Raw genomic sequence first — 25854 nt, 5'->3', positions numbered from 1 at the left:
GCTGAGGACAACGAGTGTGCCCTGGACATTTCTTCAGCACAGAAGGAACAGACTCAAATGAGAGCAGTACCAGAGCCACAGCTCTACATGCCTCCAGCTGCATGCGATGAGGGCAGCTGGCATGTGTCCATGCAGAGCCTTGGCATGCCTAGCCTGACACCCACAACCATGACTTCTGCACCGGGTGACAGCCTCCTGGACATATTGCTCAGCCAGGACTCCACAGCCCAGCCTGTGGCAGCCCTTAATACTCCTCCCGGAGTCCCAGAGCAGACAGTTTGCATGAACCAGATGCTGAGTTCCTGGGATCAGACCAAGCCCAGCACAGGCCCCCAGATGATGGGTGGCATGGACATTGCCGAGACTTGCCCAAGCCATTGTGAGAAGACAGATGCCGCTGCCTTCAGGACAGCCATCCCCAGTGAAGGTGACCAGTTGAAGACTCTCCAGAGCATGCAGATGACGTCGGATGGCCACATCAATGGCTCCAGTAATCAGCAGAGTCTGCAAGAGATGCCTGGGCTGAGTCGTGCTGGTGATCAGACCCTGCGTGTGGGTCAGGTGGTCACACCCACAAGTCACCAGAACCTCTCACTTGGCCAGATGATGCCCAGCACGGTTGACCCGCAGCTCTGTGGGATGCAGATGGTGAGCCCCATGTGTGGGCAGACCCTCTATGGGGATCAAGCCATCACTCCAACGGCTGACCAGGCCCTCTCTGTTGGGCACATGATGATGTCAACACCGTGTGCACAGACCCTGCACAGTGGTCAAGTCATGACTGTGTCACTTGATCAGATCCCCACTGGGATCCAGATGATGACTCCCAGCATTGGCCAGACTCTCCATGGGGGTCAGATGATGACCACCACAGCTTACCAGACCTTCAGTGGAGGCCAGATCATCAGCCCCACAGGAAGCCACAACCTCTATGGAGTGCAGATGGTGATGCCCGGTTGTGACCAGACCCTCCAAGGAGCTTATATGATGCCACCTGTGTTCTACTCAGGGCCAGCCCCAGGGTGCCTGTCTGTTTCAAGTTACCCTTGGATCCAAGCACAAACTCCACAATGCTTTGCAAGTTCTGATTTGGTGCAAGGACAACTCCCAGCACAGCAGGATTGCAACCTACCGACGACCCAGCACTCTCAGTTGCACAAGGTCCCTGAGCGCTTGAAGCCCTACATCTGTACCTATCCAGACTGTGGCAAATCATATTCCAAGCCATCCCACCTCCGAATCCATGAGCGCAGACATACAGGTGAGTGAGGACCCAGGGTTAGGGGGAAAAGTTCATGCTTTTTCTCTTTTGGTATTTCAGCAAGTTTAATGATAAAGAGTTAGAAGCAGAGGGTGAGATGACAGAGTGCCCTTCCTTCTGCGGGTTCACCACACCCTTATGGTTGCCACAGTGACCCGTGTTCAGCTAAGAACAGAGAGGAGGTGCATAAGTGACACTGGCCCAAAACCTGGATGCTTTTGCACTGTCTTTCCCAAGCGGTGGCATAGCTTGTGCTGACATGATAGGAACAAGTAGGGGACTATGTTTGGCTCCTTATGAAGGTTCTCGAGCCTCCCTTCATCTAAGGGCACTGCCACTTCATGGACCCTGTTCTAGAGCAACCTACCCTACAATGCCCTCCCTTCACCCTTCTTCCTCCATGGGCTAGGCTACTACTCCCACTGTTCCTACTTTTCTTTCTTCCTTTCCTGGCTGCATGGCTTTCTTCTCATCCCTCCATCTCAAGCTGTCCTGCTTCTCTGTGTGTCACTCGCCCCCACCCCACCCCACTATTTCTCCTCTCACGACATGCTCAAAACCTTTGCACTTTCAACATTGCCTGCCCACAGCACCTCTACCCTGAAATGGGACAAGTCTCACTCTCTGTCTCTTCTGCAGGGGAAAGGCCCTATGCATGCCACATCACAGGATGCACTTGGACATTCTCCCGCAAAGACGAGCTCACCAGACACAAGAGGAAGCACAGCGGGGAGCGTCCCTACCTGTGTCCCCAATGCAACAAGGCTTTTGCACGATCTGACCATGTACGGCAGCATCAGAAATTCCACAAATGATCTTCATCAAGACCTATGAACTCCCATCAATGTGCTAGCGTCCCAGCTCTTAGCTGTCCTTGCCAAAGTGTCCTGTGAAAGCTGTCGATGCCAAGATGGAGTCCCAGCACACGCATAGCACAGCTGAGCTGAGATTTCCTGATGGAGTGGACCTGCTGCTGTGATGTCTCACAGCAATTATCACAAAGACTTGTGAAGTTTCTTCCTTATAAATGACTGTTAGAGTGCTCACCAAAACGGTCATTGCATAGACATCAAGTTGAGATGTTTGAAAAGGAAGTTGTTTTGAATTGCAGATACACTTTTGCTGCTTACTTGGAAAAAAGGAGCACCCAGCTCTAAACACCTGTTCATACATGTCTTTGACAAAACCACAATTGATGACCAAGGCATTGGCCCAAAGATAGAGCAGAGGAGTCTGCACTGTGCCTTCATTTGGCTTCCTAACCTTAAGAGGTATCTGCTTCATTTTCAATTTTCAACTACTCAGAAGGCAGAGAGACACTGGGAGATCTGGTCTCCACTGATTGTCCCCTTCAAGGCCTGCTACCACCTGGGCCAGGACAAGCTGAACCAGCACCTGGACACTCAGCCTGGCTCTCCTCCAACGAAACGAGAGAAGTTCTGCAGCCTTGCCTTGCTGCCTCGCAGAGCATGGATTAGCAGCAAGGCAGCATTGGAAGCAGAATGAGAACTCATACAGAGGATGCGTGTGTCCTCGGGAGCCAACTGGGATGATAGGCTCTGTATGAAGTTTATGCTGCACAGTCATTTTTAAGTATTGTGCAGACCCGGGAACTCTGAGGAAGATCTCATGCTTCTGTGTCTCAGATAAGATTGATTGAGAAGACTGTCCCTCTGCCTTTTCAATAAAACTTGAAAAAATAAATTGAATGTGTTCATAAATGTGTGTTTGTTACTTATTCATTCATGTATTTATTTTTGAACACAATCATTTAGATGTGCCTGTTCTTTGGTTATAGTAGCCTGATGCAGAAGCCAGTTAGGATAGTGAGCCAGCCTGAAAGCAAGAATCCTTTCTCCACTCATGGCCATTGTTTCCAAAGCAGAGGCCTACAGAAGAGGGGCTGACTGCCTCACTAGCGTCGTGGGTGTCAGAGCAGCTTGGGGAATCCTACTGTGCCAGAAAAGGCAGGGTGTGAGTGGTAAGAGGGTAGCAGGATTGGCTATGCTGAGTGACAGGTAGGAAATGCTGTCCCTGGGCCCAGCAGCGTGGCATGGTTGCTAAATTCCCTGCCTTGAATGTGCGGGTATTCCATATGGTCACCCGTTTTAATCCTGGCAGCTACACTTCCCATTCAGTGCCCTACTTTGGCCTGGGAAAGCAGTCAAGGATAGCCCAAAGCCTTGGGACATTGCATTCGTGAGGATGACCAGGAAGAAAATCCTGGATCCTATCTTCGAATCAGCATAGCACTGACCTTTGCAGTCACTTGGGGAGTTAATCATCAGACAAAAATTCTTCCACACTGTCTCTCCTCTTCTGTGTATATATGACTTTCCAATAGAAAAAAAATAACTCTTAAAAAAAAAATGTTGGGCCCTCTGGCATGGCCTGGCAGCTAAAATCCTCACCTTGAAATTGCCAGGATCCCATATGGGCGCCCGTTCTAATCCCAGCAGCTCCACTTCCCATCCAACTCCCTGCTTGTGCCTGGAAAGCAGTTAAGGATGCCGAAAGCTTTGGGACCCTGCACCTGTGTGGGAGACCTGGAAGAAGTTCCTGGATCCTGGCTTCGAATCAGCATAGCATCGGCCATTGCACTCACTTGGGGAGTGAATCATCACATGGACGCAAGATCTTTCTCTCTGTCTCTCCTCCTCTCTGTATATCTGACTTTCCAATGAAAACAATATAATTCTTAAAAAAAAAAAAATGTTGTTCCTGGACTGCTGGGAAGGAGGTCTTGCTGGAGACACCTGGAAAACTTCTCAGCCAAGAATGCCAGAAATAAGAAGGCCTCTCTGAATGCAGGCAAGTGGACACACATGCATTTTGTCTAGGAGAGTGGCCTTCTGAATGTGACCAGCTGGAGACTGTGGCTCCTGGCTGTGAGTGGCCATTGTAAGCGTTTGCAGAGTCAACTGGAAACTGGAAAGTCTCACTCCAGTTTTTTCTCTGTCACTTTCCATTTCAAAGAATGTACATCCTCTTTTTGGAAACAAAGAAAGAAAAACACATTTGTTTGTTTTCTTGGCAAGGCACATTGAGAGAGAGAAAGAGAGACAAAAATGTTCTCCAACCATTGGTTTCCTCCCCACAGGGCCATAAAGACTGCAGTGGATCATTCGAAAGCCAGTAGCCAGGAGCTACCTCAGGGACACCCATGAGGGTGCAGGGTCACAAGGCTTTGAGTCACCCACCAGTGCTTTCCCACGAGCCACAAGTAGCAAACTGGATGCAAAGTGGAGCAGCCTGGACACAAACTGGCACCCATACAGAATGCTGTTCCTTGCTGATGGAACATCAGTTAACTGAGTCATTGAGCTGGCCCTAAATCAATACATCTTCAAAGAAATGGTCCTGAAAGCACACAGCAAAATCAAAACTTACTGAAAATGCACACACTCATACACATATCTAGTGTGCTGGGAATGCACTGTGCTGGGATCCAAGGGAATGGGGCTGGGACAGGGTCATCATTCCACTCCTCCCTAGAAACCGGATACCCTTCAGCACTTGAGTCCGGCATATCATGTGACTTGCAGTGCAGAGTGACTTGCAGCCTCAAATGCAACTCCTCCAGAAACCACAGTGCCCCATTTGAGGAGGGAACCAAAACACGGAACACCACTCTGTCTAGCTCTCCCTCTCTCTACTCAAAAGAGGCCTTTTAAAATGAAGGGAAATGATAGAAAAAAAAATATATATGTATGGTAAAATCCCAGAATTAGATGTCTAGCACTCTAGCACTAGGGATGAATGTAGTGTCAGCATCCCCTATGGGCACTGGGTCAAGAGACAAACTGCTCTTTTTTTGTTGTTGTTAATTATTTTACTTCTTTTTAGTATTATCATTTTATGATATAGTTCCATAGGCCCTGGGATTTCCCTTATCCCCTTCCCAATCCTCTCCCTTGCTCTCTGAGTTCCCCTATATCATTACTACACTATAGTTCTTCATGCACAGTCCTCTGTCCATGATTGCGGGCATGGACAATGGCAGAGAGTCCAGCAGCCTATTGTCAAGATATACTAAACAGTTTGATTGGGAGTCCATCTTTGTGTGGAAGTCGAGATGCATACTGCATTGTTTCCTCACATCTCAATATGATAGTCTGCATTACACAGTTACTCTATAGCCCCTGAAATGAAAAGCCACAAAACAAAATCAACAACAGGAAGTAAAAACCAAAAAGAAATTAACAACACCATCAAGTTCAATAACATGGTACTGATTGAGTAACGTGTCGCTGAAAAAAATGATGAAGAAAATCAAGAAGCTTCATGAAGAAAATGATGCTACTGTATGATCTATGAGTCATTGAAGAATTTAATCAGAAGAATGTGCTTATATATATGTTCATTTTGATCATCTTTACATAATTGATTAGGGCACAAAGGGTCAAGGGCCACAGGAAAGTGGGACAGACCATTGCTTCTACAGTAATTTCTTTTCCTGTATCTGGGGTCAGGGGAGATACAAAGGGAGAAGCCCCACCCAGCCTCCCACCCATTCCGGGTGCTCGATGTGGGGCATGCTCTGAGGGTCCTGCTGAAGCAGTTTCCAAGTTCAACAGTTTGGAAATGCTGCCAATGTCGCCGTTCCAAGCATGATGAAATCTCTTCAGAATCCACTGACTGACACAGTCTCTTCATGGTTGGGGTTCTGAGATGAGCAGTTCTGCTGGAGGTATCCCCAAAGAAACTTCGTCTGAGGTGATCCCAGACTGATTCTTGTGTGTGCTTGCCAGTACAGGGTCTGGCACGGTCCATCATCCCAGTCAGCTTATACGTATGCAGGTGATTGCAATTGCTGGCTCAGTTTTGTTTCCAGCCATGTTTTACACATGAAACAATGGGTCTTGCAGTCCAGCCTGATCCTGCCTATTTCATACTCGGCCCTCACGCAAATCAGTGGGAGCTCCAGCCTAGTCGAGGCGACTCCCCATAACCCCCACCAGGCCTGCACCCTACTCTGGTTCCCATGCTTGCCAGTATGTACCGCAGACTTGCTCAGTCTGTCCCACATCCCATTTAGCTCCCGTACATGTCAATGGGCATTGAAACCTAGCTCAACCCAATCAGCCCTACTATCCAGCCCATACACATGCTGGTGGGTGCCGTTCTGTCTAGTCACCCTGCCCCGGTCCTGGTTTTCATGCTCTCCAGTGGGAGTGGTAACCCAAGTGGGAGGTGCTCTACTAGGTCACTTCACTCCCAGATCACGCACTCTCCAGCTGGTTCTGCAGTTTAACTTGACAGAATTAGCCCCCAGTGCCAGCCTCTGCCAGCTGATGCTGTGGCAAATTCATTTTCAACAAATGTGTGCCTTTGCACCTAAAAAGAGTCTCTGGCAGAAACAATACACTTGGGTCCTCTTCTTAATCCATGTTACCAATTTCTGCTTTCCTTTGTAGAGTTTGAGTCATTTCATTTCTATTTTTTTGAAGTGTTTATTTATTCACTTACTTGTTTATTTGAAAGTGAGAGTTACCAAGAGAGAGGGAGAGACAGAGAGATTTTCCATCTGCTGGGTCACTTCCAGAGGGCTGCAATGATCAGGCCAACGCCAGGATCCAGGAGCTTCATATGGGTCTCCATGCAGGTGTTAGGGATGCAAGAACTTGATCCATTTCCTGTTGCTCTTCTCAGACGATTAGCTGAGATTCAGATAGCAGTGGTGGGACTACTGCTCTCCCATGTGGATGTAGTGGCCCAAGGACTTGGCCATCCTCTTGTGCTTTCCCCGACAATTAGCAGGCAGCTGGATCAGTAGTGGGGCAGCCAGGACTCCACCTTCCTCCCTAGGGGTTGATGGCTCCACAGGTAGAGCCTCACCTTGCTAGGCTTGCTCCTCATTGCTGGCACCATCACTAATTCAAACTAGCACGCTCATATACACTAATGTGTGAGAACCAGCTCACTTCTGCAGCACACTATGAGGTTCCACCATGTCTCACTTCTACTGACCGGGTTCCAACGCTTTCTTTGGACACCTCCACTAAAACACAGTATTTTAGTTTCTCATACCTTTTACTTATCAGTCTCATAACCTCCCCAAAGTTCTCTTTAGCACTGACCAGCCACAGCTCATGTTTTAGGCTCTTTCTAGCTAACTTGGGGGTTGAGGGACACAAAGACTTAATATTATGGCCAAGAAGGGCCAATCCCACTCTGGTTTCTTCTCCCTAACCTAGCGCAGGCTCCTGCAATACCGACTGCTCCCTGTACTTGGGTGATAATGGAATTTCCAAGCAACTCAGCCAGCTGCCATAGGACCTCATGTCTGAACTCAGCAGGCCATTTTACTGACCGCACTGCGAGAGAAAAAAAGGGGTTCAGCCAAGGATGCAGTTGGCACAGATGCTGCCTTCTCCAGGCGTTGCCTGAGCCCACTCAGGCACCACACACTGCCAGAGGGTGGTCACCCAGAGTGGAATCACCACTGGTTTCTATGTTCAGACAAGCTCTCTACATCCAGTTGTTGTGGGACGGAGTCGCCCCCCTGTGGGAGAGTCAGGGAACTGCTGGAAGGCAGGTTTACTGGTATCTAGCAAGAGAGTGTGATGTGAGGAATTCCTGAAATGCTGGAATACATACAGCAGGGGAATGAAGCCGAAAGATCCCTGAAGGCAGAGAAGGATGGAACTGGCCAAGGCTATCAGGAGTGTCAGCCCGCAAGCGCCTGCCACAGGGAGAGAGCACCAAGGCAACAGGGACCCAGGCCAAGGAACCTGGAGATGCAGGAGGGTATGTCAGAGGCTAAGACTTCTCCAGGAGCTGACAGAGTCAGTGCTGAAGGATTCCTGAGACTCAGCTTCTCCCATCCCAACCCCAAAGTCCTGCCCTTTCCCATCCCCTCCCAGGAAGAGATATCGCCTGTGCCAGACTTAGGATTCAGAGGTACACGAAGACGCCCTACCTACGAGGGGCAAGGTCGTGGATTCTACACACATAGTCCCCATGTGCTCAGTGCTGGCAGGGAGGGGAGTCGGGCCCTGTGGGCTCCCATCCCAAGCTGAACACATCCTGTTTGGCTGTCACGGTCTATGTCCTCAATGTGCATCCAGGTGCCTTCACATCGGGGAGTGGACATGATAAAAGAAGCAGGTGGGGAATGTTTCTGACTTCCTTCTTGGTTCCAGAGCTGGGAGGTCCTGTGCTCTTGTGAAGTGGCCTTCATTTCCTTCTGGGTAGGAGGGCCTCCATGGAGAGGGCACTTTTTTTTAATACTCTTACTTAGTTGATCAGGGTACAAAGGGTCAAGGACTACAGGTCAGTGGGTAATACCATTGTTTTCCACACTAATATCATCATTTTTTACCCTGCATCCAGAATCTCTTGGCTTGTGCTCCCAAGGCTGAGGAAGCCCAAAAGATGACGTCACTCGAGGAATCCTCGGGCCAGTCTGGGAATGTGCCCCCAAAGAAACTGAATAACTTGTTATACAGATTCCCTAACTAACAAACACAGGGACGCCTTTGCTTCTCAAGACGACACGGCGGTGTCTTAGAGACATTTGAGCTAGCCTGCCTTCTTGGAAAAGCACCTGAGGTGTCATGGTCCGTGGGGAGAAGTCATGCTTTATCTCAAAATAAAATCCTCTGAGGAGGTATCTGGGGTCAGGAGAGAAACAAAAGGAAAAGCCCCAGCCAGGCTCTCTGCCCATCCCAGGTCCCCAATGTGAGGCACGCTCCAAGGGTCCAAGCAGGCCATTTTTGAGTTTGATGGGCTAGGGCTGATCTTTGAGAGCACTTCTGGTTGACACACGGCCTGTTAGCTAGGGCCAACACAGCAGATGGCCCTTTGCTGCAATCACAGATGACAAGTCTGGCTGGTGACTCATCACTTTTATTAGGGAAGGGATACATATGTGGAAGACGAGGAAGGACATGAGGTATTTGATACCTGTTATAATGGTGGCCAAAAGAGGTCCCTGCCCTTGTGGAAGACACAAACTATTAGGGAGAGAGATTGTCTGAAAAGGCTTGGAGATTGGTGTGATGGCTCAATCGGCTAATCCTCCTCCAGCAAACACCAGCATCCTATATGAGTGCTGGTTCTTGTCCCAGCTACTCTATTCTGCATCCACAGATTCGGCCACTGCACTCCCAGCTAGGTGAGGAAGCTGAGATGGAGTGGTTTAGAGGGGGAAAGCAGAGGGCATGTATGGGTCAGGCCAAGGCACCTGCTCATGTAGGAGATCTGGGCTGGGCAAAGTAGCATCACCTGCTTCCTGTTGGCACATACAGAAGCTAGAGCTGTGGTGCTTCCCTGGTAGGCCATGTCAGGCTGGGCCACAACACCCACCAGGACGTGACCTGAATCTGTGGGAAAATTCTGGAGGGGACTCGTGGGCTTGCTCTGTGGGACTGCAGCACCTGGCAGTTCATGTGAGAGCTGGGGGTAGCGATGGGCTGAATGAAGCACGCTGCACTGTGGAACTCACCTGATACTCGTAGGAGCCAGGGCTGGGAGGGGCCAGGCTGGGCCAGGCTGCAGCAACTGATGGCACAAGCTAAGGCCAGAACTCAGGGCAGATCATGATGAGCAGGGCCAAGGCATCTACCAAGATGCATGAGAGTTGAGGCTGAGATTGGCCTGGTAGGTGCGTTTAGGGAATTCCTCCACCAGATCAAAATTCCCAGGAACAAGAGAAGGCTTGTCCAGGCAAGGCTGCTGCACTGGTCGGCCTGTGTTTGGGCTGAGCTAGGAGCAAGCTGCACTGGACAGGGCACAGCACCTGTTGCCACAAATGAAATCCAGAATGTATGTGGGCCACATCTGGCTGGGCTAGGATACAACACATATCAGCAAGAGCTGAGAGTGTGGCCCGGCACGATAGCCTAGTGGCTACATGCCTCACCTTGCATGGCTGGGAAACCACATGGGCGCAGTTCCAATTCCAGCAGCCTTGCTTCGAATCTAGCTCACTACTTGTGGCCTGGGAAAGTAGTTGAGGATGGCCCAAAGTACTAGACTACACACCCATGTGGGAGTCCCTGACGATACCCTGGCTCCTGGCTCCTGGCTCCAGACTGCCTTAGCTCCAGCTGTTGCAGCCACTTGGGGGTGAATCAACAGATGGAAGATCTTTGTCTCTATCCCTTGTCCTCTGTGTGTACTTTCCTTTCCAACAAAAATAAATACCTCTTTAAAGAAAAATAATAGCTGAGACTATGTTTGGCCATTCCAGGCTGGACTGAACTCACCAACACATTTACCATCCCTGGCTGAGAATGGCATTGGTAGGGGAAATTTTGAGACTCCCCTACTGGGCTTCAGCTCCCATTGGTGAGTGTGAGAGCTGGGACTTGGGCAGAGACCAGGATGGGAAAGGCTTAGCACCTATAGGCATGTGTGTGGGCTAGTTTGGGGGTGGGCCAGGCTGGGCTAGACTGTAACACCAGCTGTGCTTATGAGAGCCAGAATGAGTGTGAAAAAGGCTGGACTACAGATTCACATGAGAGTTGTGTATAGCGGTGGGCCAGTCTGAACTAGTCTGTAGCATTTACCAGTGAGTGCCAGGACTGGGGATGATGCTTGTCAAACTACACTGCAGGACACACTGGCTGACACAAAATCTGGGGCTGGAAGCACGCCTGGCAGGGGAACTGTGGGCAATACCTCTAGCTAGTTAGAATGAGAACCAGGGCTGGGGCTGGACCAGGCTGGCAAGACAGAAGAACCCACTGGCATATGTGTGGGCTGTATCTGGGGGTGGGTTGGATTAGGTTAAGCCACAACAATAAGACGTATGCATGTGAGTTGGATGGGATATGGGCTGGGATGGACTAGGCTGCAGTGGAGACTGGCATGCACAAAAGCCAGGGCTTGTAGCAGGCTGGTTTTTGTTATCCTAACTAGGCCATGGCACCTCTGGTAGGCATGAAGTCTGGGCGAATGGCAGGCACGGCTGAATTGGGCTAGGCTACAGTACCCATCAGTTCCCTTGAGGTGTGGTTGGGGAGCAACTAACTAGGCAGCTGCATCCACCAGCGTGTGTGTTGACTGGTGCAGGCGACAAATCACACCTCACCCTGCACTGGCTCTCACACACAAGAGGTGTCTCAGGTCCCCCAGTGATGTTTCTTGGGGCATTCCCCAATGAGACAGCTGGACTTCAATCTCAGCCACAGGTGAAACACATGATGTGTGGTCTGACTTTGGAGTGCATGTATCAGGACAGGGCCCCTCAGTTGCTGATACCTGGGCCATAGACAGCACGTCCAGATCCACACAGGGGAATGGCGACCAGCTCACCTAGGCTAGCAGGGACTGTCAACTGCCTTGTCAGAGAATGGAAAGCCCAACAAGGTGGACAATTCTCCTGGTCAAGCTTTGCAGCATATTCCTGGTTCTGTGGATGCACTTAGGTGAAATGTATGTACCAGTGGACCTTGGAAGGATTTTCTCAACCCTGGAGCAATGAAACTAAGAACTTCCTTCTCAGAACTATCAAGACCATTCAGGTGACCTCCTTGGAACACTCTTCCCCATCTCGGGTCTCTAAGACAGCATCAAGTGACTGTAGCCCATCCCCAGGTATTGTAGTGATCTGACACCATGGAGCAAACCCCTCCAACTCTTACTCCAGAGACACAGCAGAAAGGTAAAACAAAACGGAAAATTCCCACCCACCTTCTTCTGTAACTACACTTCTTCCCCCAATCAGAGTCCCACGTGAGCGTGCACCCCTCTCAACGCTGTAAACAATATTAAAAAGAAAATTGAAAACAAGAGCCAGAATTAGGTCTATTCTATATGGACGAGTTAACAGTCCAAGCTCTTGCCTTTAACACCAGCATCCTGTAACATGTTGAGTCCTGGCTGCTCCACTTCTGCTCCAGTGCCCTGCTGATGTTGTCAGGAAGAGAGTGAGGGCTGGCCCAATTCTTTGGACTCCTGCCACTCAGGTGGGACACTAGGATGGAGTTCTAGGCTCCTGGCTTCAGACTGTAGCCAAACGTTGTGGCTTTTTGGAGCGTGAACCTGCATAGAGGATCTCTTTGTTTCTGTCACAGTGCCTTTTGAACCTCAAATACATGTAAAGTCCACCTTAGTACATCCACACACCTAGACACGTGTGCTGCCAATGTCCTGGCACTTGCCAGGTGGTGCCTCACCCCAGTATGGTCCACTCAGTATCAGCTCTCACCAGTGGAAGCAGCAGCTCAGCGCAGGGGTCCACAAGTTCCCCTACCACAACTGCTCCCAGCCCTGTGTCTTGCATGTGCCAACAAGAGCTGCTGCCCAGTTTGAGATGGCACAGACCACTCACCCCTGCAGCAACTCCCTGACTCTCCTGAAGAGGGCGCCTCTTTCCTACAAACACGACCCTGGGAGCTTCTCTGGACACAGAAACCACATCTGAGGGGTGACTGGGCTGTGTCACCCAACAGTAAGAACCGAATGGGGGTGAGCCAGTTGGCAAGATCACTGTTCCTGCCATGGCAGGTGGTAGACCAAGTCAGCCTGGGCCAAGGACCCATCGGTGTACATAAGAACAGCCACTGGCAGGAGGACTGATAGAGAAATTAGGGAGCTCCTCGACCTGGACGCAGTCCCTGCAGGTGACCACAAGAACCAAGGCAAGCAGACAAAAAAAAAATCAGCAACCCAGATCAGGCCAGGTTGCAGTACCCACAGGCATACGTGTGGCTCAGGTCTGCGGGTGAGTCGTGTGGCTGTACCAGTTCACACCCAGTGGCAGATCTGAGAACCAGGATGGGGTGCAAGACAGGTCGGGTCAGGCCACATCACCGGCCAGTTCACATTAGGGCCAAAACTGGGGGCTTATTGTGTCTGGTTGGGGAGCAGCCCCTGCCAGCGAGAGCTGGAACAGGGACAGACCGGGCCAGGCCAGGATTCAGCACTTGACAGCCAGTGCCAAGGTGAAAGAGGGACCCCTACCACACCCGACCCCCCACTGGACCACTGTTCCTGCTTGGGAGAATGAGAGCTGGGACTGCAGACAGAACAGGCTGGGCAGCACCTTCTGGCCTACATGTGTCCTGGGGAGGAGAACCAGCTTGAGCTAATCAACTGTCTCCACTGGTCAAGCATGAGCAAGAGTAAGGGCAGGTGGGCTGGGCTTTGCTGCAGCATCAGCTGGCAAGTGCTGAGACTGGGGCAAGTCCTGACAGGCTAACATGCAGAATGCAACATCCTCCCAGAGTAGGTCCAGTGGGGAGGCTGTTGGTACCTCGCTGATATGCTACAACTCCCACTGGTTAGGATGAAAGCTAGGACTGGGTACAGGGAAGCAGTAGCAGCCGCCATTTCGGGGAGCTTGTTGACACTGCCGCAGGGGTGGATCCTGAGCTGCCAAGGCTGCCATCCTGCTCACCCGCGCGGGCTGCCCTAATCCCATTGTTTCTTCTAGGTTTGCTTGGGCCTAGCCACCCTCGGAGCCCAATATTCGGGCTGGGCGGCACCAAGGCGAGAAACTGGCAGATGATAATGCTATTGAAGCCATGCTTGAGGCTCCCTACAAGAAGACTTACCTAACGATGCCTCACCTCTACTCCCATGAATTCACCTTGGATTCCAGTGTAAACTGTCCATCACAAGGATGAGAATGAGTTGAGTAGTGCAAACGGCCATGAAGAACGTAGCAAAAAGAGGGAAAAAAGCAAGAGCAGGAGGACAGTCGAGAATGTCCCAACCCTTGGGACCCTGCACCTTGTGGGAGACCTGGAAGAAATTCCTGGATCCTGACTTATAATCAGCATAGCATCGGATATTGCACTCACTTGGAGAGTGAATCATCACATGGACGCAAGATCTTTCTGTCTCTCCTCCTCTCTGTATATCAGACTTTCCAATGAAAACAATATAATTGTAAAAGAAAAACAAAATGTTGTGCCTGGACTGCTGGGAAGGAGGTTGCTGTAGGCACCTGGGAAACTTCTCAGCCAAGAATGCCAGAAGTAAGAAGGCCTCTCTCTGAATGCAGGCAAGTGGACACACATGCATTTTGTCTAGGAGAGTGGCCTTCTGAATGTGACCAGCTGGAGACTGTGGCTCCTGGCTGTGAGTGGCCATTGTAAGCGTTTGCAGAGTCAACTGGAAACTGAAAAGTCTCACTCCAGTTTTCTCGGTCACTTTCCATTTCAAAGAATGTACATCCTCTTTTTGGAATCAAAGAAAGAAGAACACATTTGTTTATGTTCATTGGCAAGGCACTTTGACAGAGACAAAGAGAGACAAAATGTTCTCCAACCATTGGTTTCCTCCCCACAGGGCCACAAAGACTGCAGTGGATCATTCGAAAGCCAGTAGCCAGGAGCTACCTCAGGGACACCCATGAGGGTGCAGGGTCACAAGGCTTTGAGTCACCCACCAGTGCTTTCCCACGAGCCACAAGTAGCAAACTGGATGCAAAGTGGAGCAGCCTGGACACAAACTGGCACCCATACAGAATGCTGTTCCTTGCTGATGGAACATCAGTTAACTGAGTCATTGAGCTGGCCCTAAATCAATACATCTTCAAAGAAATGGTCCTGAAAGCACACAGCAAAATCAAAACTTACTGAAAATGCACACACTCATACGCGTATCTAGTGTGCTGGGAATGCACTGTGCTGGGATCCAAGGGAATGGGGCTGGGACAGGGCCATCATTCCACTCCTCCCTAGAAACCAGATACCCTTCAGCACTTGAGTCCGGCATATCATGTGACCAGTGCAGAGTGACTTGTGCAGAGTGACTTGCAGCCTCAAATGCAACTCCTCCAGAAACCACAGTGCCCCATTTGAGGAGGGAACCAATGGACAGAAGACCACTCTGTCTAGCTCTCCCTCTCTCTACTCAAAAGAGGCCTTTAAAATGAAGGGAAATGAAAGAAGATACATATATAGTAAAATCCCAGAATTAGATGTCTAGCACTCTAGCACTAGGCATGAATGTGGTGTCAGCATCCCCTATGGGCACTGGGTCAAGAGACAAACTGCCTCTTTTTTTTTTAAATTATTTTACTTCTTTTTAGTATTATCATTTTATGATATAGTTCCATAGGCCCTGGGATTTCCCTTATCCCCTTCACCAACTCCCTCCCCGCTCTCTGACTTCCCCTATAGTATAGTTCTTCATGCACGGTCCTCTGTCCATGATTGCGGGCATGGACAATGACAGAAAGCCCAGCATCCTATTGTCAAGATGTAACTGTAACTCAAAACAGGCCCACAAAGGATGCCAGAGCTTCAAGCGGGAGAGTATACAGCCACAGTGGCCACACAGAAGCTTTACTGAGCAAAGGGAAAGTGAAGCACCCAGTTGCAGAGACATGGTGGAGGACAGAGAGAAACCCATTGGCAGAAGTATGCTTTTTTATTTTAAGTCTTGATGCATTTTTAAGTCTTGGAAAGTCAGATACACTGAGAGGAGGAGTGACAGAAAGGAAGATCTTCCATCTGATGATTCATTCCCCAAATGACCACATTGGCTGGAGCTGAGCTGAGCTGAAGCCAGAAGCCAGGGCCTTCTTCTGGGTCTCCCACATGGTTACAGGGTCCCATGGCTTTGGGTCATGCCTCCCTACTTTCCTAGGCCACAAGCAGGGAGCTGGATGGGCAGCAGGGTTACTGGCACATGAACCGGTATCCACAGGGCATCCTGGCACTTGTACAGCAAGGATTTTAGCCACTAGACTACCACACTGGGCCCTGTTTCTTGTTTTTCTGGTTTTCTGTCCAAAGCAGGAGACATCTCCTCAAGTGGGAATTTGTCCAAGTTTCTCCATGGGCAGGAGGATTTGAATGCTGGTGGGGTTGGGCTGTGGCCCCTCTCATTGCTGGAAGTAGCACACAGTCAACATTTTCATTCAGCAAGGACTGAATGGCATGAAAAATGTCCTGGCTGGGCTGGGCAGTGGCCATTTGGACTGCTATGCCTGGACTGACATGGTCTCTGAAAGAGCTGGACAGAAGTGTGTTGCCGAGGCCCTGCTAAAACACTTCAGCTCAGACTCCAAGGCTTTGGACCCAGACTCATTTTAAAAGATCTTGGACCTGGGGAAAACACACTATGGGCCACTAGACCAGGGGCCAGACCAGGGGCCAGACCTGCGGCAATGTGGGGACCTGGAAGCGGTTCAAGGATCATTCCCGTAAGATCTGTTACGAGCCTGCCTGATGATACTGCTTGGAAAATCAGGACAGACCCACAGACAGTCGGCCTTGCTCTAGTGTGCCCCAACTCTCTCCCTTATACATTCATTTCCTTTATGCATTTTATTGAAATAAAACCCAGAGCCTTGCATGGATTGAAACCACTTGCCGGTGTGTTTATTCCTCACGTCACAGTGCTGAAATACCAGTCAGGTCCTCATCGTTCAAACCCTCAACAATCTTTCACAGGTTGTCTCTATTCCATCAGTCTTGATGGAATGTTGATTGGATTGCTGCTTCCTTTATCAGATTGACGGTTCTTTGTATGGCAGATCCAATTCCTAGTGCTGGGATGGGCCTTGTGGTGTGCTGGATGAGTTGCCTGCCTCAGCGGCACGCCAAGTAACAAATTTGAGTCCCAGCTATTCCACTTGTGCTCCAGCTCCCTGCTTCTGTGCCTGGGAAAGCAGCAGGGGATGGTCGTCCTGCTGGAATGCCAGCAGCCCTGTGGGATGGCCAGAAGCAGCTGCTGGTTCCTGGTGTGTGTCTGACCCAACCTGCGGCCACACGGCCATTGGGGAGGAAATCAGCCCATGTCACTCTATCTCCCTCTCTCTCTAATTCCTCCTTTGAGAGAAAGAAAAAGATAGAGGAAAAGAGAGAAACTGAAAAAGAGAGAACTGAAAAACTGAAAGAGAGAACTGAAAAACTGTTTGGAAAATTTGGCTTAGAGGGGAAATGCCCATATCTCTTGTCAGAGAGCCTGGGTTCAATTTCAACTCCCGTTCTGAATAGAGCATCCTGCTAATGCAGACCCTGGGAGGCCATAGTGATGACTCAAATGATTGGGTTTCTGGGGCCCAGGCAGGACTCCCAAAAGGAAGCTTTCAGTCCCCAGCTTCAGCCTGAGCCAATTACCAGCCTTGGTGTTTCTTCGGCAGTGAGCCAGTGGATGCAAGCTCTATCTCTCAAACACAAACCAAAAACAAAACAACAACAACAACTAATTCCATTCCTGCCAACAGTATGCCATGTACCTGCAGGAAAGCCTCTTGCAGCCCCATATTCACCACCTGCTCATCACACAGTCGGCCTCAGCTGTGAGCTGGTTCCCACAACTTTATGTGTCTGAAGATCCTTATTTAATGGATCTTATTTAATCGTCTGCAATCCGGATGTTTCATGGGGTTGTTTGTTTGTATTAAACATATTTATACTAAAGTAAAAACATTTATTTTAAAGCAAATACATTTATTATTTTACAAGATTTATTTACTTCTTTGTAACATCACATATACAGAGAGGAGGAGAGACAGAGAGGAAGATGTTCTGAGAGATGATTCCCTCCCGAAGTGACTGCCACAGCTGGTGCTGAGCTGATCCAAAGCCAGGAGCCAGGAACTTCCTCCAGGTCTCACTCTCAGGTGTAGTCTTCCATGGCTTTGGGCCACGCTCGACTGACCTCCCTGGCCACAAGCAGGGAGCTGGATGGGAAGTGGAGCTGCCGAGACTGGAACCGGCATCCATATGTGATCCTGAAGCATTCAAGGCAAGAAACCCAGCCAGTAGGCCACCGCACCGGGCCCAAAATACTTGGATTCTTCAAACAATACATTCATTTATTTACAAATATTGGTTCTCGGCCCGGCGCGGTGGCGCAAGTGGTTAAGGTCCTCACCTTGCACGCCCGAGATCCCATATGGATGCCGGTTCTAATCCTGGCAGCCCCGCTTCCCTTCCAGCTCCCTGCCTGTGGCCTGGGAAAGCAGTCGAGGACGGCCCAAGGCTTTGGGACCCTGCCCCCCGTGTGGGAGACCCAGAAGAGGCTCCTGGTTTCAGATCGGCATAGCATCGGCCATTGCGCTCACTTGGGGAGTGAATCATCGGATGGAAGATCTTCCTCTCTGTCTCTCCTCTCTGTATGTCTGCCTTTCCAATGAAAAAATAATAAAAATAAATCTTTTAAAAACATTTTCAAAACTTAAAAAAATATTGGTTCTATGATTGAGGACGCTGTGGTCCCAGGCAGGAAAGAAGTGCATCGTGAATGAGGTGAGTGAAAAGACCCAACTTCCCTGCCAGGAACACAAGATGGGGAAGAGAAGATTTTGAGCTGATCATTGTTCCAGGTGACATCAGCAAGTGCTATGGTTCAGGCAACCACTGGCACAATAGACCCTTAGACTTTGAACAAAATCCTCAGATTAGCCCATGCTCAAATCCAGACATTGTGTCGAGTATGGGTGAAGGAGATTTGCATGAGGAGTGCTAGGTTGCTTGAGAGGTTGCTGCCTTGTGGCTGTTTGGTGCAGGACACAGCCCACAGAAACAGAAAAGTCTGCAGGCCAATTCCGGGCTGTGGGATGGACCTTTGGGACTTGTGGGAAGCCCCACTGACGTGTCTCCTGATGAGAGGTTCTCCCAAGACAACCCCGTGGTGGGAGTGCAGGCAACACGCATGTGCCCCATTGCATCTGCTTGTTGGGAAAGGAACATCCGAATTCCCGCTAGCTCCGCCCAGAGGCCAGGGCTCTGAGGACATTGGCTGATGCTCTTGGCTCCGCCCCCTGGAAGGCGTGGCCGAGCCCAAAAGCCAATCACCGTCCACATTCCCATGGGCCTGGCCTATAAGAAAGAGGGCCTGACTGCTGACAGCTCCCAGTGGCTTCCACCTGCAGCAGCCACAGTCATCACTGACCGCCTGGACTTTGATTCTCCGTCTGATTCCGGGACCACTAGCTCTGCTTCTGTTTCTGAGCTACTCCGTGATTGTGCTGAAGGTAGGTCTGTGCCGCCAACACGGGCGCTGTGGGTTGCAAAGTTGTGGGGTGCAATCTCTGCCTTGGGGAAGAGGGGTGGGACAAAATTGCACTTCTTGGGGCCTCTATGCCAGGGAGAGGGTTCTATTGATTGCGGGATTCCCTTAGAGCGCTAGCGGACTGCTGTCTTTGTTTCTTTTCTTTCTTTCCTTTCTTTCTTCCTTTTCTTTCTTTTCATTCTTTCTCTTTCTTTCTTTCTTCCCTTCTTTCTTTCCTTCTTTCTTTCTCCTTCCTTTATTTCTCTCTTTCTTCCTTCCTGTCTTCATTTCTTTCTTTGTTCTTTCCTCCTTTCTTTCTAGACTTAACAATGTGATTGCAGAGTGAGATCTACAGAGAGGAGGAGAGACAGAGAGAAAGATTTTCTGTGTGACGATTCACTCTCCAAGTCGCCCAAACCCCTAGTGCTGAGCTCTGATTAGGAGGCAGGAGCTTCCTGTGGGTCTGCCATGCGGGCACAGGCTCCAAGCATTTGGGCCGTCCTCCACGGCTTTCCCAAGCCACAAACAGGGAGCCGGACAGGAAGTGGAGACCAGAACCAGGGCCCATATGGGATCCTGGTGCGTTCATGGGGAGGACTTGAGCCTCTAGGCTACCGCACCTCGCCCCTTCTGGGCCTTCTTCACTGCTTCTTCGCACACACGTGCGTGGGCCTTCCTCCAGGCAGACACAGGTCTACACAGGGCTGCGTGTGTGTGTTCTGGGACAAGACGCCCAAGGGACTGGCTGCTCTCCAAGAGTCCACAGACCACAGCTGCTTTGGGGGCTGCAGGACACGCCATTGTAGGTGATGGAAGGGCACAGAGAGGGTGACGCTGTTAAAGCAGCTGTTGTGCAAGAGTAGCGCCTTTTTCCACCTTGTGCTGATGGGCTGAGAATAATGCGTTATCTGGAAATGTGGGGGAGTTTTTGCTTCTATCAAATGTATTGATATGTAAATCGATGCATTTGTCTAAAAAGCATAATTGATTGATCAATACATACATGCCCATAGTTATTTAAAAATGTGTATTGTATGGTGGAGGGCATTATAGTCTCAAGCAGAAAGAGATGCAGGAGGAATGAGGTAAGAGAAAAGACCTTGCCCTCCCTAGCAGGACTGCGAGGTGGGGGAGGGGAAATGTGGGGCTGATCCTGGCTGTCACAGCACATCCACTGGTGCTGCAGTTCAGGCAGCCTCTGCCACCAACACCCCAAACTGCAACCAAGAACCACAGCCACCACCAGCAAAACCACAACCAAGCCCATGCTCCCATCCAGCCCCTGTGTGCACCAGGAGGCCCTTCCTCTGGTCCCGCCTCACAGCCAGACCACACACACACACTCACACACACACACCACACAGCACAGTTGCCAAGGCCCAGTCACAACATTCCAGCAGGTGCTGAGACCAAGCCTGGCCACACCCAGCCCTTGTGCGTGGGAGCTCAGATGGTTTGGGAGGATCCAAGGAGGATCTCAGATTCTCCCTCAAATCTGCCCCATCTCAGCTCCCACCATTATCTGTGGGTAAGGAGACAAGGTGCTTGGAAGCTTCCAGAAATCCTTCTTTCCATGTCAAACAAGCACTCAGTGGCCCACATTCTGATCCATCCCTAGTCCAGGGCATCTAGCGATGCTCGCCCTGTCCCACCTGCATGCACTCATGTCAGAGCCAATAGCAGAGGGTTGACCCAGGCTGCTATGTCTCCATGGTGACACAGTGGGCAGGGTCCAGGCCGGGTGAGCTTTGGCAGGACTGCTCTTGTGGAAAACTCTCTCAGGTCTAGTTGTTTTTCTGGGATGGGTGTGGCTGACCTTATGGGCACCACCCTGGACTGAGACTTGAGGCAGAAGCAGGAGGTGAGTGGCCCCTCACGTGAGCCCTAGTGGGTCTGCAAACCTTGCTCTGACAGAATCTTCAGGACTTGAGCCTGGAAGGCATGTGGCTTCCATTTCCAGTCCAGAGTGGGGATGGGAAATTTGCATGAGGAGTGCTAGGTTGCTTGAGAGGTTGCTGCCTTGTGGCTGTTTGATGCAGGACATGCCCACAGAAACAGAAAAGTCTGCAGGCCAATTCCGGGGTGTCGGTTGGACCTTTGGGACTTGTGGGAAGCCCCACTGGCGTGTCTCCTGATGAGAGGTTCTCCCAAGACAACCCCGTGGTGGGAGTGCAGGCAACACGCATGTGCCCCATTGCATCCCCTTGTTGGGAAAGGAACTCAACAAAATCATCCTCTATTTTTACGGACAATACATTATTCTCGGCCCATCAACACAACTCAGAAAGAGGAACTCCGGGGAGAGGATGCACATGGTGGAGTTCATTTCTGAAGGACAAGGCAGCTGAGACCATGGCAGGTTTCTGGTGAAATGCTGCTGGAGTGAAATTCTGGGCTAGCTACCCCGGGTGCTGACATGAATGGAGAATTGGAGATGGGGCTCGAATTGAGGATGAGGTGGACTACTAACTCCACATTCTTTTCTCATCCTTCCTTTCTTACTAATTCCTTCTGTCGTCAACCATGATTTATAGAACTCTTGTTTTTTTTTTTTTAATTTTGCAGAATCCCGCAACAGAAGCTATATTTCTGTCATTGGGTAACAGTGAAGAGATGTCCTCCTTCCCGGTCACAGCTGAGGACAACGAGTGTGCCCTGGACATTTCTTCAGCACAGAAGGAACAGACTCAAATGAGAGCAGTACCAGAGCCACAGCTCTACATGCCTCCAGCTGCATGCGATGAGGGCAGCTGGCATGTGTCCATGCAGAGCCTTGGCATGCCTAGCCTGACACCCACAACCATGACTTCTGCACCGGGTGACAGCCTCCTGGACATATTGCTCAGCCAGGACTCCACAGCCCAGCCTGTGGCAGCCCTTAATACTCCTCCCGGAGTCCCAGAGCAGACAGTTTGCATGAACCAGATGCTGAGTTCCTGGGATCAGACCAAGCCCAGCACAGGCCCCCAGATGACAGGTGGCATGGACATTGCCGAGACTTGCCCAAGCCATTGTGAGAAGACAGATGCCGCTGCCTTCAGGACAGCCATCCCCAGTGAAGGTGACCAGTTGAAGACTCTCCAGAGCATGCAGATGACGTCAGATGGCCACATCAATGGCTCCAGTGATCAGCAGAGTCTGCAAGAGAGGCCTGGACTGAGTCCTGCTGGTGATCAGACCCTGCGTGTGGGTCAGGTGGTCACAGCCACAAGTCACCAGAACCTCTCACTTGGCCAGATGATGCCCAGCACGGTTGACCCGCAGCTCTGTGGGATGCAGATGGTGAGCCCCATGTGTGGGCAGACCCTCTATGGGGATCAAGCCATCACTCCAACGGCTGACCAGGCCCTCTCTGTTGGGCACATGATGATGTCAACACCGTGTGCACAGACCCTGCACAGTGGTCAAGTCATGACTGTGTCACTTGATCAGATCCCCACTGGGATCCAGATGATGACTCCCAGCATTGGCCAGACTCTCCATGGGGGTCAGATGATGACCACCACAGCTTACCAGACCTTCAGTGGAGGCCAGATCATCAGCCCCACAGGAAGCCACAACCTCTATGGAGTACAGATGGTGATGCCCGGTTGTGACCAGACCCTCCAAGGAGCTTATATGATGCCACCTGTGTTCTACTCAGGGCCAGCCCCAGGGTGCCTGTCTGTTTCAAGTTACCCTTGGATCCAAGCACAAACTCCACAATGCTTTGCAAGTTCTGATTTGGTGCAAGGACAACTCCCAGCACAGCAGGATTGCAACCTACCGACGACCCAGCACTCTCAGTTGCACAAGATCCCTGAGCGCTTGAAGCCCTACATCTGTACCTATCCAGACTGTGGCAAATCATATTCCAAGCCATCGCACCTCCGAATCCATGAGCGCAGACATACAGGTGAGTGAGGACCCAGGGTTAGGGGGAAAAGTTCATGCTTTTTCTCTTTTGGTATTTCAACAAGTTTAATGAGAAAGAGTTAGAAGCAGAGGGTGAGATGACAGAGTGCCCTTCCTTCTGCGGGTTCACCCCACCCTTATGGTTGCCACAGTGACCCGTGTTCAGCTAAGAACAGAGAGGAGGTGCATAAGTGACACTGGCCCAAAACCTGGATGCTTTTGCACTGTCTTTCCCAAGCGGTGGCATAGCTTGTGCTGACATGATAGGAACAAGTAGGGGACTATGTTTGGCTCCTTATGAAGGTTCTCGAGCCTCCCTTCATCTAAGGGCACTGCCACTTCATGGACCCTGTTCTAGAGCAACCTACCCTACATTGCCCTCCCTTCAACCATCTTCCTCCATGGGCTGGGCTGCTACTCCCACTGTTCCTACTTTTCTTTCTTCCTTTCCTGGCTGCGTGGCTTTCTTCTCAACCCTCCATCTCAAGCTGTCCTGCTTCTCTGTGTGTCACTCGCCCCCACCCCACCCCACTATTTCTCCTCTCACGACATGCTCAAAACCTTTGCACTTTCAACATTGCCTGCCCACAACACCTCTACCCTGAAATGGGACAAGCCTCACTCTCTGTCTCTTCTGCAGGGGAAAGGCCCTATGCATGCCACATCACAGGATGCACTTGGACATTCTCCCGCAAAGACGAGCTCACCAGACACAAGAGGAAGCACAGCGGGGAGCGTCCCTACCTGTGTCCCCAATGCAACAAGGCTTTTGCACGATCTGACCATGTACGGCAGCATCAGAAATTCCACAAATGATCTTCATCAAGACCTATGAACTCCCATCAATGTGCTAGCGTCCCAGCTCTTAGCTGTCCTTGCCAAAGTGTCCTGTGAAAGCTGTCGATGCCAAGATGGAGTCCCAGCACACGCATAGCACAGCTGAGCTGAGATTTCCTGATGGAGTGGACCTGCTGCTGTGATGTCTCACAGCAATTATCACAAAGACTTGTGAAGTTTCTTCCTTATAAATGACTGTTAGAGTGCTCACCAAAACGGTCATTGCATAGACATCAAGTTGAGATGTTTGAAAAGGAAGTTGTTTTGAATTGCAGATACACTTTTGCTGCTTACTTGGAAAAAAGGAGCACCCAGCTCTAAACACCTGTTCATACATGTCTTTGACAAAACCACAATTGATGACCAAGGCATTGGCCCAAAGATAGAGCAGAGGAGTCTGCACTGTGCCTTCATTTGGCTTCCTAACCTTAAGAGGTATCTGCTTCATTTTCAATTTTCAACTACTCAGAAGGCAGAGAGACACTGGGAGATCTGGTCTCCACTGATTGTCCCCTTCAAGGCCTGCTACACCTGGCCAGGACAAGCTGAGCCAGCACCTGGACACTCAGCCTGGCTCTCCTCCAACGAAACGAGAGAAGTTCTGCAGCCTTGCCTTGCTGCCTCGCAGAGCATGGATTAGCAGCAAGGCAGCATTGGAAGCAGAATGAGAACTCATACAGAGGATGCGTGTGTCCTCGGGAGCCAACTGGGATGATAGGCTCTGTATGAAGTTTATGCTGCACAGTCATTTTTAAGTATTGTGCAGACCCGGGAACTCTGAGGAAGATCTCATGCTTCTGTGTCTCAGATAAGATTGATTGAGAAGACTGTCCCTCTGCCTTTTCAATAAAACTTGAAAAAATAAATTGAATGTGTTCATAAATGTGTGTTTGTTACTTATTCATTCATGTATTTATTTTTGAACACAATCATTTAGATGTGCCTGTTCTTTGGTTATAGTAGCCTGATGCAGAAGCCAGTTAGGATAGTGAGCCAGCCTGAAAGCAAGAATCCTTTCTCCACTCATGGCCATTGTTTCCAAAGCAGAGGCCTACAGAAGAGGGCGTGACTGCCTCACTAGCGTCGTGGGTGTCAGAGCAGCTTGGGGAATCCATCCATGCCAGAAGAGGCAGGGTGTGGGTGGTAAGAGGGTAGCAGGATTGGCTATGCTGAGTGACAAGTAGGAAATGCTGTCCCTGGGCCCAGCAGCGTGGCTTGTTTGCTAAATTCCTTGCCTTGAATGTGCGGGGATCCCATATGGTCACCCGTTTTAATCCTGGCAGCTACACTTCCCATTCAGTGCCCTACTTTGGCCTGGGAAAGCAGTCAAGGATAGCCCAAAGCCTTGGGACATTGCATTCGTGAGGATGACCAGGAAGAAATTCCTGGATCCTGGCTTCGAATCAGCATAGCACTGGCCTTTGCAGTCACGTAGTAAGTTAATCATCAGACAAAAATTCTTCCACACTGTCTCTCCTCTTCTGTGTATATATGACTTTCCAATAGAAACAAAATAATTCTTAAAAAAAATGTTGGGCCCTGTGTCATGGCCTAGCAGCTAAAGCCCTCGCTTTGAAGGAGCCGGAATCCCATTTGGGCGCCCGTTCTAATCCCAGCAGCTACACCCCATCCAGTGTCCTGCTTGTGGCCTGGAAGGGCAGTCAAGGATGGCCCAAAGCTTTGGGACCCTGTACCTGTGTGGGAGACCAGAAGAAGTTCCTGGATCCTGGTTTCAGATCGGCATAGCATTGGCCGTTGTGCTCACTTGGGGAGTGAATCATCACATGGATGGAAGATCTTCCTCTGTCTCTCCTCCTCTCTGTATATCTGACTTTCCAATGAAAACAATATAATTCTTAAAAAAAAAAAAAATGTTGTTCCTGGACTGCTGGGAAGGAGGTTGTTGTAGGCACCTGGGAAACTTCTCAGCCAAGAATGCCAGAAATAAGAAGGCC

At 50.3% G+C, this 25854-nt stretch overlaps 1 protein-coding gene across 1 annotated transcript; it reads left to right on the top strand.

Moving 5' to 3' along the window:
* Positions 1-168: 168 nt before the first annotated feature.
* On the top strand, positions 169-23878 carry KLF18 (Kruppel like factor 18). Its single transcript, XM_040974049.1, has 6 exons — positions 169-648; positions 757-955; positions 1202-1261; positions 19050-19151; positions 21804-23063; positions 23703-23878. The coding sequence occupies exons 1-6, from the start codon at positions 169-171 to the stop codon at positions 23876-23878; spliced, it is 2277 nt and encodes a 758-aa protein (XP_040829983.1).
* The last annotated feature ends 1976 nt before the right edge of the window (positions 23879-25854 follow it).

The sequence above is a fragment of the Ochotona curzoniae genome, unplaced genomic scaffold (assembly GCF_017591425.1).
Source record: "Ochotona curzoniae isolate NIBS_2020 unplaced genomic scaffold, NIBS_Ocur_1.0 contig_2404, whole genome shotgun sequence".
Classification (NCBI taxonomy): Eukaryota; Metazoa; Chordata; class Mammalia; order Lagomorpha; family Ochotonidae; genus Ochotona; species Ochotona curzoniae.
This window is presented reverse-complemented; position numbering and strand designations above follow the sequence as displayed.